The sequence below is a fragment of the Misgurnus anguillicaudatus genome, chromosome 2 (genome assembly GCF_027580225.2).
Source record: "Misgurnus anguillicaudatus chromosome 2, ASM2758022v2, whole genome shotgun sequence".
Taxonomy (NCBI): domain Eukaryota; kingdom Metazoa; phylum Chordata; class Actinopteri; order Cypriniformes; family Cobitidae; genus Misgurnus; species Misgurnus anguillicaudatus.
Window position 1 is genome coordinate 35,979,463 of NC_073338.2, and position 14,846 is coordinate 35,994,308.

Consider the following 14,846-nt stretch of genomic DNA (forward strand, 5'->3'; position numbering starts at 1 on the left):
TATATATATATATATATAAAATAAGGGCAACATTAAAAATGTGCATATTCAACAATCCCAAATTCACTTTGTTTTGCTAGAGCGGCTAAGTTTGACTTTCGTAAATTTAAACCTTTGCTGTCAAATGATTGAATTATTTGCAAGCATTAACAATCCTAATCCTTTATCTAATCCCTCAACACAAGAACCCCGTGATCAGCAAATTAACTGTATTTTTTTTTGTGGTACCTTCACAAAATGACTTCCCCACTCTTTCGTCTTCACTACTCCTTGCAGGTGGAATGATATTCCAAACTCTCTTTAATCAGCTACAGTAAAAACATATCTCTTCCATCAATACTTTTACAAGAAAAAAGTATTGTCTTTAAACTGTTTGAACTTTGTATGCTAAAAGTAACTTTTTATAGCACTTCTCATAATATTGCGTTTCTAAGGCGTTTCTTTCAGATAAAGTGTTTGCTAAATGCATAAATGTAAGCGTAACATGGAATTCAAGTAATGCATGACTTGATTATGAGGGATTTATTAGTACATTTATTTTGATGCTGTTAATTTTATGATTTTGTATTGAGGTTACACATTATATTTCTTCATTTACAACCCCCTCCCGAACTGTAGCAGAGAGTTGAACAGAGACTTCTTTATGAGTGGAGCCAGGACACACCTCTTATAAAGACAGGGCTGAGATGAATATACAGGCAGAGGTATAAATGGACACCAACAGAATGAAAAATGGTGAATTGGAGGTAAACAACTTTAGGGAATCTGAGACACAAATAAATAAATTACAATAGGTAATTCAAGCTTTCTCTCTCTGTAGTTTATATGACTGTGGCACAAAGCCACAAGATCCCTGCACCCCAAAAATGAACTACAGTATTTGCTTTTTGCCTAGTATAGATGGTTTCATTGGACGCACACGCATTGTTCCGGTTAAACGCCTGAGCCGAAGTGAACTTACGGTTTGCATTTATTTTCGGTCTGGCTAGCATATGAACTGATCTCTGAAACAAATACCTTGTCGAAAATAAAATGTTTTGATTTCCTAAAGAAGAGGGGAGACGATGAGCATGTACAGTACCATAAAAAAGGTTTGAGTAGACTGTGGGTGCATCCCAATTCAAGGGCTGCATCCCTCCAAGGTTGTATTTGAAAGCCAATGATGTCACCAGGACGCGACAAAGGCTGTGAAAGGCTCCTTCACATGCAGCCTCCAAATGCCGCCTTTGTTTCCCCTTTTACCAAGGAACCATAGATGGATCCTTCACAGCCTTGGTTATCCCAAGATTCAATGCACATCTTTGATGTCTGGGTATTTTGAAATAAACATTCAGTATGCCAACTGTATGCCAATATATATTTTTAAAGGTCCTTATCACTGTTTTACTATTATAAATAATGTTTTAGTGATGTGAATTAATATAATTGCTGCAATATTGTGCATGTTGCGTTTTACTTTTGTATATTTCTAAGGTTGGTAAATTTTATATACTGTTCGGTACACTCTAAAAATGTCTGGGTTATTTTTGACCCATAATGGGTAAATATTGGACAGAACACATGCTGGGTTAAAAATGACCCAATGTTGGGGGGTATAATAACCCAACAGCTGGGTTAAAACAACCCAGCATTGGGTCAATTTTAACCCAGCAGTGTGTTCTGTCCAATATTTACCCATTATGGGTCAAAAATAACCCAGGCATTTTTAAAGTGTAGTTTAATCTGCATCAATGTGTTATATTTTCTAAAATAAATAAAAAAATATCTGTCTCCATATTTATAACATGTTATTGCAATTTTGGCACGTTTCTCTGAAATGGGACAAAATTGAACCAGGAGACTCACAAAGCCCATTTCAACCTTTAACTCAATTTTGACCAAATGCATAGTTACTGCGCTTTGGCTTTGTGGGGCAGTGTAGTTTCCCGCTGACAAGCGTGGTGGGTGGAAACAGGAAGTGACATAACTCCCCTGTAGGCCAGACCATCTCATTTTAGTTTGCTTCGTGGACTTCAGAGGCTGTAGACTTCAATTGCCGAGTCTTGACTTCAAAGTCCACGTCCTTAGAAGGATCCAGCCCCTGAATTGGGATGCACCATACATATCTATTGTGGTAGTCCTTGCTCACAAAACGGTTGGAGTCCCCTGGTCAGTATGTACTGGTCTTCATATACAAACATCACATGATTTACAGTCTACATGATGTTCTTTGAAGACAAAGAGAGTAAGCAAACATGGAAAAACACACTATTTAATTTCAAACTCAATTTGTTATTCAGAGAGAGAGCGAGAGAGAGAGAGAGAGAGAGAGAGAGAGAGAGAGAGAGAGAGAGAGAGAGAGAGAGAGAGAGAGATAAGTAGAGCAGGCAGGCTCACTGTTATTTAATAGTCCTAAATTATGTTGACAGCTCATATCTTTTTTGTTGGCTGCCAATAAGGTCCCAAATGAGATTTGTATGACTGCAGTAAATTAAAATGGGTGTTGACGATGATAAATTCCTGAACATTTTATAGCTTTCTATCATTTATGTTCCTATTTATATATAGTCCCTTGTTAATAATTGCGCTTTCATGGGGCAAGTTAAATGACTGCTGAAGTTTATCTATGGGTAATAGTTAAACATGATGTTGAGCTAAAGAACAGGTGAGGGTTTGCTCTCCTGCAAACTAAACCAATCCAGGTTAAATGCATTACAGGATAAACTCGTCCTTTTGATGTTTAAGAAGAACCTTCTTAAAACCCCCTTTTATCTCTGCAAATGAAGAGTTTCGTTGCAAAACGAGAAATCCATTTTTAAACATTTTTGTCAAAACATGTTTATTATTATGTTATCATGTTATTATTTTGTTTTATGGTGCTACTTAGCTGTATTTTTTAAGTTATGAAGGTTTAAATCAAAACAAACCAACTGCAGTTCAATTGATATTAATTGGAATGCACAACCAAAAAACGAGATTTCTGAACAATTAAAAAAAACGGATTTATCTAGTTTTGCAACGAAACTCTTCAAATATTGTCAGTAATTTGCTAAAATTTGTTTTATCCCAGACAGGGTTTATTCTAGTCCCAGATGCATGTTTGAGCAGCAGCTTTATTTTTTTAAAGCACCTTGTACTGACGTATTGTATCTTAACATATATCAGTGCCATTTATTTTGTATTAAGATGCACACCAGAATTGTTTTGTATTTGTTTGTAAAAAAAAACTTAAATGTCCTAATATAACTAAGGCTTATTCCTGGATTAATCTAGACACTTTCCGGGAAACCGCCCCATGACGGTGAAGGAATGAGTCAGATTATCTAAATTTAGGGTTCGGCTAAAATAATAGGCTATCTTTTACAGACTTGTTTAGTCTCGGAGAATGCTGTTTCAAATCAATAGCTGACAAATTTAGGACAGATAGAAGATATACTTTGTAATTACCCTAAAGTTTATTATAGCAAATATGTCTTCACAGATTTAGTAAAGTGGACAAAAATGGATCTTCACTTGTTAAGTACACTTAAAAATCCATGTAATGTTTTACAGTAGGCTACCTTAAATGATGTAACCGTTTGTGTGGCCACTTGGTTTAGGGGGTAGAAAAATTATTTGCTGGGTATCAAAACAAAATAAGTCCTCACTAGTTGAGTGAAAAAAATCTGTGTGCTATCAAGAAATATCAGAAATCTATATAGAATGAATACAGGACGTACTTATGAAGCAATCAGAAATGAAACTACTTGATATATGACTGAGGAAGAGAATATGAAACTAACCCTGCCACTCCGTGGACTGCCAGAAGTTTTCCTTATCTGTGTTTTGAGTAGATGACCATGAATAGCATCCTACAAAGTAACAAAATACTCACTCCACGGCCTTCATGATGTTATTTGGACTGCATGAGTCTGAACGCGCATGTTAACGCTAAGATAATGTTGATGAGTCACGACTGAACAGAGCGCGCGCTCTCCTCTCATACAGCTGTTTTCTCACTTCCTCTTATACTGCTCAATGTAAACACACTGGCCTGCTAAGCTATTTACGACATAAAATAAGCGTACGTTTTACTTTAAAACAACGACATTTTTTGATCGCGGTACGCGCGTGCGTATTTTTCCTGTGAACTGGGCTGGCCTGTTTAACCAAATCTCTCAAACGCGCGTTCATGTTTGCGACACAGGCGTTTCGTAGGGGCGGGGGGTGTTTACTCGTGTTATGACAGCTCTCGGAACTGATTTAACATTTTACAACTCTTCTATTTTGTATTTTTGGTTAAAATGTTTGATTTGATTTTTGTAAAAGCACGACCAACTCTAAAGTACTAAGTTACACATACTTTGCATTGTAGTTTGCAACGTAAACATTTTAAACAACATAACTGCCTTCAAAATGTACCATATATCGTCCCAAAATGTAACATAGGACGTTTATAATTTTTTTTCAAATGGACACATCGTGACTTTAAATAGACCATGAAAGCATGCACGCAGCATTCCGCATCACATGTCGACAGCCATATGCAATAAAGTTACCAAATACACAACACACAGTACAATAAACAAAGGAACTCACAGGCATGTTTAATCTCAGAGACCGCTTTTTCTTCGATTTCTTTGCAAAGTCCTTTTTCTTGGAGTCCATCACCGTGCTTCCCATTCTGTCTGTTCACAAAAATATATTTTATATAATTATGGAAATGTATCCCGTTTAAGTTATTCACACTTCTTCACTGGTTATATGTTGGACGTCTGCAGAAGGGCTGAAAATAGGCGCATCCCGATGGTTCCTGATAAGTGTCACTGCGCCAACATCCGCATTTAACTCGACGAGCTCTGTGTTATTGGTCGCACTGACCACCTTCCTCGTCGGGCTATCCGTCTGGAGACAGACGCATACCCTCCTCCTGCATAGCGATTTGCGATTGTCGTGTCGAAATGCACCGTAACTCAGATGTGAGCCGTATTTGTTTCACTCTGAATCTTGTTTAACAGGAAGTTACTTTAAAGTATGCATGTAACTACTGTACAGTAGGCAGGCGCGAGAGGGGTGCCAGCTGACGGCATTTCAGCTCCATTTCAATGACAGTTGCGCACTCATGACTTCCATATGGGACAGTGGCTCTTTTATCTAACCATCCATTAATTCAGCTAGAAATGTTTTTTCACAAAATGATTTGATGAGGAACTGTATTTCTTTAACATGCACATGTAGGCTAAAGTTTGTAGGTCGTGTTTGTTGACGCACATGGCGCACCAGGTAAGGTGACTACATCATCACAACAAGATAACAAGAAAGAAATGAAAATGTGAAATGAAACGTAACTTCTGATCAAAACGTAATGTGAGATTTATTTTTGAACACTAGGGATGAGTTGGAAAACTGTTTTGGATGTTTTTTGGGTATCTTGCATTGGCTCGGTGGCGCATGCGCAGAGCGCGTGCATTATTCGTACCCTTCGGAAGACTGGAGTACACAGTAATAACATTTCTGAAGCCATCATCACTTAATGCACTCAGACATGAAGACTTGATGTCTCATCTTCAGTTAATGGAAATGTAATGCAGACTTAAAATCACAATGCATCTCAGCCATTCGTTATTAAAAAGTAATTTATGAACAACTTGGTCATCAAAACATAGAGAATAATAAACAAAAAAAATCTATAATACCTTGATGGGATTTATTTGGTCATAATAAGATATATATCTAACTGCACATTATTGGTACAAACAAACAAATAAATAAATGAACATATAATGTTTTAAAATAAAAACAAGAGACTGTGTAATAGAGACATGAAGCTCAGCTACATAAAGTATTAAACCATTAGACATTAAATTAAAAATACTTTTATATCAAACATTATTTATATCACCAGCAGTTGCATGAGAGAGTTCCTAGAGGGCGCTACTGGTCTGCACAGATATACTTTACTGGAGACCAGTGGTTCTCAAACTGGGGGCTCAGTGGGACATTTGATAAAATAAATGAATTTATCATAAATATGTGTAATTAAATTTTTAGAAAACTATAGCTACAAACCAACAGCACTACATTGTATACTTTAATATGTTTGTTTATTTAAATTTTCGAATGTTTTGTGTCATAAATATTCTTTGGGGACACACACGAAGGGATGCCCAGTATACAAGAGGGGCCACACACTGAAAAAGTTTGAGAACCACTGTAATAGACTAGTATGACATATGGTGGATTGTGTGCTTAGACCTTATTTCACTTATATTATAACGATGTAATTTTTATTTTAGCTCTAAAAATTTTCATGTTGCATCTAGACCAATTAATATTTCATATTCAAATGTGACTGCCTGTAAAAACCCAGTCTTTGTTTTTTTATTTACAGTTTTCTGTCCAAAATTATCCTGCATAATCTAAACATTATGTGAAAATATAATCTTGATATCTTTAATGTTGACTAAGTAAGTTTGAAATTAAAGTGAAATCAAACCTTGATGCTCCTATATCTCATCATTAGATTAAGATATTAGATTAAGTTTGAATAAAATCAATATCACTAACCGTAAAATATAAATGATCATGGGGTGGGAGGGTTCTAAAAGGGGTTTATAATGAGACAATTTGTGATCTCTTATTTTATATTGAATGTATAACTATGTACAGTCTTGTTAAATACTAATAAAAAAGATTTAAAAGTTAAATAAATAAATAAATGATCACTAAAACACTTCAGTCATTCTAAAAAGTCACATAGTCCATAACTAACTAAACACCAACATGAAAAAGATGATTTCATCGTGGTTTTAGAATTGCAGAAAGCATCACATGAAAAAGTCAGTCATATTTCACAGATATATACATGTTCTGTGTCCAGTGAGATATTGTATCACCTGTAAAGAAACCCTCAAGATCTTTAAAGAAAGTCTGGCCATCTGCTCTACTCTGCAATTTCTAAATCTGAAGATTTGGGAGGCATCTGACTCACCCACTCTTGGCTTAGCAGCGTCCGTGGAAGCATTACCATCCTGGAATAAGTGGATCATCATAATGGAAGAGTTTTTTGAAGTATCGGGTGCAGCTGGTACTGTAAGATGGCCTCATATTGCTTGGCTGTATATGACCCAGCAGAGCAATCACCAGTCCTCAATAACTCACACAAGATGCTGTGCCAATGTCATTATGGACTCTGCCATGTTTAACAGCTGGCAGTAGATATTAAGAGTTGAAGACATCTCTTGTCTCTAAATGCTGATGTACAACATATTTTTTAACTACAATAAGTGTAAATTAAAGATAGTCTGCAATTAACATTTTTTAATTGTTCTTGTGAATGTAATAGCAGTAAACTCAAGACAATAAAAGTGACGTTTGTCAAGATTGGAATGCATACTCAAAATGTATTTAACCAATTTCAGTGAGTAGTGAACACCCGCACTGCAAGTAATGAACACACACACACACACACACACACACCTGTAGCAGTGGGCATCTAACCCTACAGTGCCTGGGGAGAAATTATGGTCAAGGTGCCTTGCAAGGGCAAACTATTAGAAACAACTGTAAAAATACAAAAACAATGAGCACAATGGGATGTGGCTCCTGTTACTCCTAAATTCTTGTGTCCACCCATCACTGATATCCTGACCACAACAGATTTTACTTGTAAACATTCAAATGTCTTTCAAATTCCAATACAATTTAGGGAATAAATATGTATCCTGCAATGGGATAGATAAACAGTGTTGTGCTTTACTTTTGTTGCGTTAACAATTTTGGATTATTTTTTTACCAGCAGGTGGCGCCTTTTTGTTAGTGATCCATATTGAAATCCCTTTAAAGGGACACTCCACGTTTTTCGAAAAGATGCTCCTTTTGCAGCTCCCCTGGAGTTAAACATTTGATTTTTACCGTTTTGGAATCCATTCAGCTGATCTCCGGGTCTGGCGGTACCACTTTTAGCATAGCTTAGCGTAATCCATTGAATCTGATAAGACCATTAGCATTGCGCATAAAAAGTAACCAAAGCGTTTCGATAAAATATTAAAAGTGGTACCGCCAGACCCAGAGATCGGCTGAATGGATTACAAAACGGTAAAAAACTGTAATAAAGAAAGCAGTAGAAACCGCTTTGTTTGTTCCTTTCCACAGCCAAAACATAGACGAACAAGTGCTATCAACATTGCACAGATGGCAGAAATACATTTAAAATGTATTTATTTACTCTTTATATTTTTTATTCACATTTGTAGCTCGAGAGGTTTACATAATTATAATAATTTGAAGCATTTATTAAGCTGTTCATTGTTTGTGTTGTTTTGGAAAAAGTGTGCCAAAGTGGATGAACTTGTCTTACACCTAATTTTCAATTGTTATTCCTATTTGCTCTTCAATTTTGTATAAATTGTAATCTGTATGGATCATAGGCAGATGATTCACTTTTGAGGCTTGTTTTTTGTTGGCATTGAGTACTTTTGGTCTGGCAACAGCTTTACTTTAGTCTCGGCTGTGTTGTTGGGTGAATCGTTTCAAATCAGTCAGCTCTCAAGCTGAAATTGTTGGGACAACCTGGTGTGAATGGTATGCCTGGGGTTTGAAGTTGAGATAAATTGGTCAAGTGTTATGGACAATGGAGCAAAATTGCTTGGCTGAGAAACTCCTCCTAGACTCCAGTCTAATTTGCATCTAAACTTTCTTTGAATCAGTTCTGTGGATATTGCCATTGTTACCACACAGCTCAATTTACTAAACCAAACCAGATCTCAACTCTGTGGTTACTACACAAAAATGCTGGGTTGTTTCAAATCCAACTTAAAATGCCCATACTTGACCCAACCATGTGTTGAAGCAACCCAGCACATGGTGTGTGTAAATTAGTTGCATCTAGTGGTAAGATTGCTCACCCTTCAATTTCAAAACGCATATGGTAGCTGCGCCACAGGACGAACATGATGTTGTCCGAGACAACGTAGGGACGAAACGCACTCTGTAGAGAAGTTTGTCTGTTTAGGGTTACTGTAGTAACATGACGGCAACTTCCAGGGGACCCACGGTGTATGTAGATAAAAACGGTTAATTCTAAGGTAATAAAAACAATACAGTTCATTATGTAAGGTCTTTATACACCACTGATAATATAGTTAAGTACAGTGGGGGAAATAAAAAATTAGCTATAATTATGCAGCTGGTTGCCAGTAACTTACTGTAGAAGATAAAGAATGAAAATGTTTCATGTTCATTTAACTTTGAACAAACTGTTGCCAGTAAATAACATAAATGTAAAATCTACAGTAAGTTACTGGCAGCTAGTTACCACACTCTAAAACATTTGCTGTAATTTTGCAGCTGGTTGCCAGTAACTTACTGTAGAAGATAAAGTAAAAAAATGTTTCATGTTCACTTAACGTTGAACAAAATGTTGCCAGTAAATAACATAAATGTAAAATCTACAGTAAGTTACTGGCAGCTAGTTGCCAGTAATACCCATTAATACTGTAATTTCTACAAACATTTTTTGCAGTAATACTGTAATTTCTACAGAATTTTTTTTACAGTGTATTGAACGCTTCAACATTTTTTCAGTACATAAATAAAGTTGAATGACATAGAAAAAGTATTAAACACATTAAGAAAAAGCTAGTCACCAAGGCAATGCCCTCTACCATCATGGCCTCTATGCACACTTACCCCTGCACGACTCCATTACTGAAGAAAAGCCATGTTGAAGCTCGTTTAAAATTTGCAGCAACTCATTTGGACAAGCCTATGAAATACTGGGAGGATGTAGTCCGGTTTTTGGCTGTCATGTTACACACCATGTTTGGAGAAGAAATGGCACTGCACATCACCCTTTAAACACTAAACCAACAGTGAAGTTTGGAGGTGAAGGCATCATGGTGTAGGGCTGTTTTTTTCGCATGGTACTGGCAGACTTCATGTAATTGAAGGAACGATAAATCGAGCCCTTTAACAAGAAGAATCTGCTGCCATCCACCAGAATGATGAAGATAAAACGTGGTTGGACCTTCCAGCAGGACAATGATCCAAAGCATACAGCAAAGGAAACTCTCAATTGGTTTCAGAGAAAGAAAATCAAGATGTTAGGATGGCCCAGTCAATCACCTGACTTAAATCCAATTGAACATTTGTATACATTTTGAAACATTTTTATAGCTCATCAATGTACTAACCCAGCTGATAATAATTTGAACATATAGGAAACATAATTACTTTCTAAATACTTATGGATTTCAGCCGGTTTCCTTGCCTTGGTTACTAGCTTTTTCTTAACACTTTTAATACTTTTTTCCTGTGTCATTTAACTTTATTGCACAACTTTATGTATGAACTAATGTTGTGAATGTGAATTCTTTAAATTTGTTGATTCTTGAGCTAATACTGATGTCTGGTGTAAATTTCACTTGAATAACCTCATTGGAAATGTATGTATTGAAAAAAAATGTTGTATATTATATTGCATTTCTGTTAAGAGTTTCTTCTAAAAGTTATACAATGCACCTTTATACCCACAAAGTTGGTTTTGTCCCTATTTTAACCAAACAAGGGACAAGCCCAGGCCCTTAGGTTATAATTTAACCTCTGCTGGGTTATTTCATCCTAAAATGCTGGGTTATTTGAACCCATTGTTGGGTCCAATATCAACATTTTCTGGGATAATTTAACCCAATGGCTGTGCTTGTGCCTTTTGACCCAATGCTGGGTTGAAAATAAACCAGCATTTTTAAGAGTGTACCATATTTTCTGGACTTTATATGGAACTTATAGTAAGGTGCAACTTTACTCAACTTCAAAATTATTTCATATGAACCAACAGAAACCATTACAGTCTACAGCCGTGAGAGTCCGCTCGGTGCTGCTCCTGTATTTATGTAATTCAATGGATTCAGTGATGTGGAATGACTTCGGGACCTTTTTGAACCGTTTTGAGTGTAAGGTCAATAAATAATTGAATTAATAGATTTTCTCCCATTTGTCACGCCCCACTTGTAATGTTCCTATTCCCCACCAGTGGGGCCCGCCCCACACTTTAAGAAACACTGATTTAACCTATTCAGCCTCTCAGGTATGTTCTGTATGCTATTGTGTATCGTGTAAATAACTGTTTATGTTAAACTGCAAAAAATTATGTGTACATTTTTTACACATTGTGTGTCATGCCATTTAAGGCGTTTTTTCATGTTAAAATAAATAAAAGGGACAACACAAGTTGTGTTAAAAACAGTGACGGAGTAACGGTTACAAAGTAATTCCATTACTGTAATTCTACTACTTTTAGCGTTAATGAACCTGTAACGAAGTATTTTTTTTTTAAATCAAGTAACGCAGTTACAATACTGAAATTTAAATGAGTTGGTTACTCACGTTACTCTATTTTGTGATAAATGAAAACTTGCAGACAAGACATTTCTGATTTCTGAACTCATTTAAATTTTAGTAATTGTAACTGCGTTACTTGATTTAAAAAAAAAACTTTGTTACAGGTTCATTACCACTAAAAGTAGTGGAATTACAGAAACGGAATTACTTTGTAAGGCGTTACTCCGTCACTGTTTTTAACACGACTTGTGTTGTCCCTTTTATTTATTTTAACATGAAATAACGCCTTAAATGGCATGACACACACAATGTGTTAAAAATTAACACATCATTTTTTGCAGTGTACTTTAACATGTACGGACACCCATTCAGCCTGCTGTTCTGTGCTATTGTTTAGTTGCATAACTTGCCTTTCCAGAATAAATGTCTGTTCTTCGGCTTGTGAAATAATTTTCTAAATAAAGTCCAGTGCGACTTATCTATGTTTTTTCCTCTTCACAACGCATTTTTGACTGATGCGACTTATACTCCGGAGCGACTTATAGTCTGGAAAAAACAGTACTTACAAAACATCCACCCATTAACATTTGAAAAATAAGTTGGCCATCAATTAATGATGTAAAATATTTTATTATTTTTTTTTGTAAATGTAAATTCAGTTCCTCAAATACCAAACCCTATATCGCTCTGTGTACTTCAAAAAAGCTTCAGTTTCCAAAACAATTTAGACTACTAGAGCAAAAGAAAAAAAAACACTAGGAAATTGATGTATTTTACAAGACAAGGAAAATATCCATGAAACAATTTTGTTACAGCTGTTCATTTGAGAAAAAATATATACAACCGACTCTTTTGAAAAAATTCATGCCCAGTACAATACAAAGTCTAAACTGTCCATTTTTCAACGTGAAATTGTGCACACAGAAAAACTCCCAAATTGAAATATCAAGGCATGTGAAATGTGAAAAACAAGTTTTTTTGGCTACAAAATGAATAGCGTTTTTCTTAACAGATGCTCCACTTCAAACAATTCAACTAATACAAGCATATGTTTCATATGTACATAATTTTTTAGAGAATTACACCCACCCAAAACTCATAATGACCTTAATAAGCAAAGTATCATACCATACGGAGAAAGTCCTTGCATGTTTATGAAATCCATACGAAATGGGTTATCATGTGCCAGTTCATTAATATTCGGTATGTGAGGTTTAAAGTTCATTTCACAGTTATCCTACATCTATATCCAACCTGATTTACGAAAATGTATTTTTATTTCTATTTTCTCTGGCAAACGTGTCACTGTCATCTGTAACATAAAATGGAATAAAATGGAAAAAAAATGATCCGCAATAATGTATAAAGCACAAAGTCACTACAATACCACATTCTAAGCACAGAGAAAATACATTTCTTGTGAAATGACCTTAGTAATTCTGTACAATATCATAATTACACATGTCCTCTGAAAAGGGTATCATGGTGTGTCTTTGTTAAATAATTTTTAAAGAGTAAAAGAAACAAGAAAAAAGCAAAACAAAACAAGCACATCTAAAATATCTAAACGACATGAATAAGATAGCGAATAAGGTAGTATTTGGTCAATCATTCTGATATTTCTCTCTATTTACAGCTTATTTACAGATGTAACAGAACCTCAAACTGCGTACAAGAATCGCAGTCAGGCGTCGTTTTTATCGGCATAAAACCGCATTTAAAAATAGGCCCATTCATTCACTCACACAGTAATAAATACAAAACACCTTTATATTCTTACACTAAACAATGAGAGATATCTAGGTTAAAACTGACTCATGGAATCAAGTATTTTTGAGTTTTTTTTGTGAGTTCATTTTCTTCTGTATTATTATTTTTCTTTCTTTTTTTTAGTGCAACATATTTTTCCCTTTTGCGGAAGTCAATTCCGTACATTCTCCTTTCAGTGATGTTCTACATTGATTTCTACGGTACAGTCTCTGTTGATCACATCATACAGATGGGTCTGCCCCTCTTTCAACCTATAAGGCATTACCCGGCACAGTGCTCCCTCTCTCGCTCGCTTTCCTCATTCGCTGGTGAAATCTGACACGCGTACACGCATTCAAACGTACAAACCTAAATGTTCACAGACACACAGGCACACACACACACACACACACACACCGACCTCGTGGCACAAGCACATAACGGAAACCTTTTCCTTTCAAGTCAAGAAAATGATACGAATGGCTCTCACACAATGCTGTATTCTCGCGTTGTGTATTTCCTCTCGGTTTTGCACGTTTAAAAAAAATCATCATCCGTTAAAACCCCAAATATTAGCTTTTTACGACCAACTTCATTTCATGTGTTTCAAAGCTCGAGTCTCCTCCGGAAAATTGGCACCTTGTTATGGGAAGGAGTCGAACTTGTGTTCAGTTTATCCATTTGCGGCAGTTGGCGGCTCCACAGTGACATGGGATCTTGCTCTGATCTTCAACCAGGGCGAGTTTATAGTCATAGCACAGCTGAAACAAAATCATTCAAAGACAGTTAAAAGCCATAAGCATTGGGGGATAGTTGGAGGTTTATGAGAACAGATGCGTACTGTAGGGGCAAATTACTAAACAGTAGCGACACTTATAAACACAGCATTTCAGCGCAAAAAAAATGAAAAGTGCAAAAATAAAAACATTCGCGATCCAGTTATTTTTTGTGTAAATTATGCTTCTTTTAAAATGTGTCATTCACGAACGTTGCTAATAATAACATTCTGCTATTAGCGCTAGCACAATACTGGTTGTACTTAAATTTCTGTGAAAGAAAAACAGTGTACGTTTCGAATATCATGGCAGCAATAATAACTGGGCATATATCCAGATGCATGGCACAGTCAAGCGGACTTTCAGCATTTTCAAGACCAGATTCAGGTGTCTGGATTGGAGTGATGCTGTTACATTAACGAATGCCAGATCATAATAGTATGTTGCATCCTCTATAACACTCTGAATGTTGGGCCGCGTGTGCCGTCCAATTTTGACTGCTTTTTGTGGTGTTTGTGCCTAATTTGCATAATTCTTTAGTAAATTGAATGCTAAATTAACGCTGACGGCGCATGCAAATACACAACGGTATGATATGAATGCATGGGTGCAAATTGTTGATAGTGAATCCCCCCTCACCTCCTCTCCCCTCTCAATCCTGCGAGCTGCATTGATGATAATCTTATATCCCCGCTCGAACGTCACGACCTCAGCCACACAATTCGGTGAACACGAATGATTGATGTACCTTTAGGATGAATTACATTTAAAAACACATTAAAAACAGAAATTTGATCAAAGCTTGACAGAGTTCGCAAGTTGTCAAGTACACATTTGAATGCTGACGGACATCATGTTGATTTCTTACCTCGCAGGGCTTCCAGAGCGTGTTGCATCGATAACCTGCTCGGTGTTGATGCGGAACATGTAAACTGGACGGTTCTGTGGGAGAAATCCACCCAGATTTAGACAAATGTATCTGGACAGTGTATCAAGGTAACATTATTCCTCGTACTAAAGCCT

General features: G+C 36.2%; 2 protein-coding genes and 1 long non-coding RNA gene across 19 annotated transcripts in view; 1 reads left to right on the forward strand and 2 right to left on the reverse strand.

Annotated features, from left to right (window-relative positions):
* The window catches only part of prkag2b (protein kinase, AMP-activated, gamma 2 non-catalytic subunit b), a 35,942-nt gene extending 30,929 nt beyond the window's left edge, over positions 1 to 5,013 (reverse strand). The window contains exon 1 of one of the 6 annotated variants that reach the window (XR_008643964.2): positions 4,558 to 5,000. Coding sequence is in view for 2 of the 6 variants with exons in the window: in XM_055203005.2 (XP_055058980.2) it covers positions 4,558 to 4,641 (84 nt within the window). In the remaining 4 variants the exon portion in view is untranslated. Of the gene's footprint in view, positions 1 to 3,761; positions 4,133 to 4,557 lie in introns of those variants that run through there. The other 5 variants (XR_008643965.2, XM_055203005.2, XM_055203007.2 and 2 more) reach the window with 5 other exon arrangements.
* LOC129442747 (uncharacterized) overlaps positions 1 to 14,846 on the forward strand; it is a 62,840-nt gene that overhangs the window by 22,788 nt on the left and 25,206 nt on the right. The window contains exons 5-6 of one of the 4 annotated variants that reach the window (XR_012358136.1): positions 622 to 746; positions 901 to 1,296. The exons of 1 other annotated variant lie outside the window; for it this stretch is intronic. This is a non-coding gene — a long non-coding RNA (uncharacterized lncRNA). Of the gene's footprint in view, positions 1 to 618; positions 747 to 900; positions 1,297 to 6,838; positions 7,348 to 14,846 lie in introns of those variants that run through there. 2 more of the 4 variants (XR_012358134.1, XR_012358135.1) reach the window with 2 other exon arrangements.
* Positions 11,909 to 14,846, reverse strand: part of kmt2cb (lysine (K)-specific methyltransferase 2Cb) — a 134,483-nt gene continuing 131,545 nt past the window's right edge. For all 9 annotated transcript variants that reach the window (XM_055203001.2, XM_055202996.2, XM_055203002.2 and 6 more), the window contains 3 exons: positions 14,692 to 14,765; positions 14,463 to 14,571; positions 11,909 to 13,808 (listed from right to left, as the gene is read on the reverse strand). In XM_055203001.2, the coding sequence (XP_055058976.2) occupies positions 13,716 to 13,808; positions 14,463 to 14,571; positions 14,692 to 14,765 (276 nt within the window). In that variant the 3' untranslated portion in view covers positions 11,909 to 13,715. The remainder of the gene's footprint in view (positions 13,809 to 14,462; positions 14,572 to 14,691; positions 14,766 to 14,846) is intronic.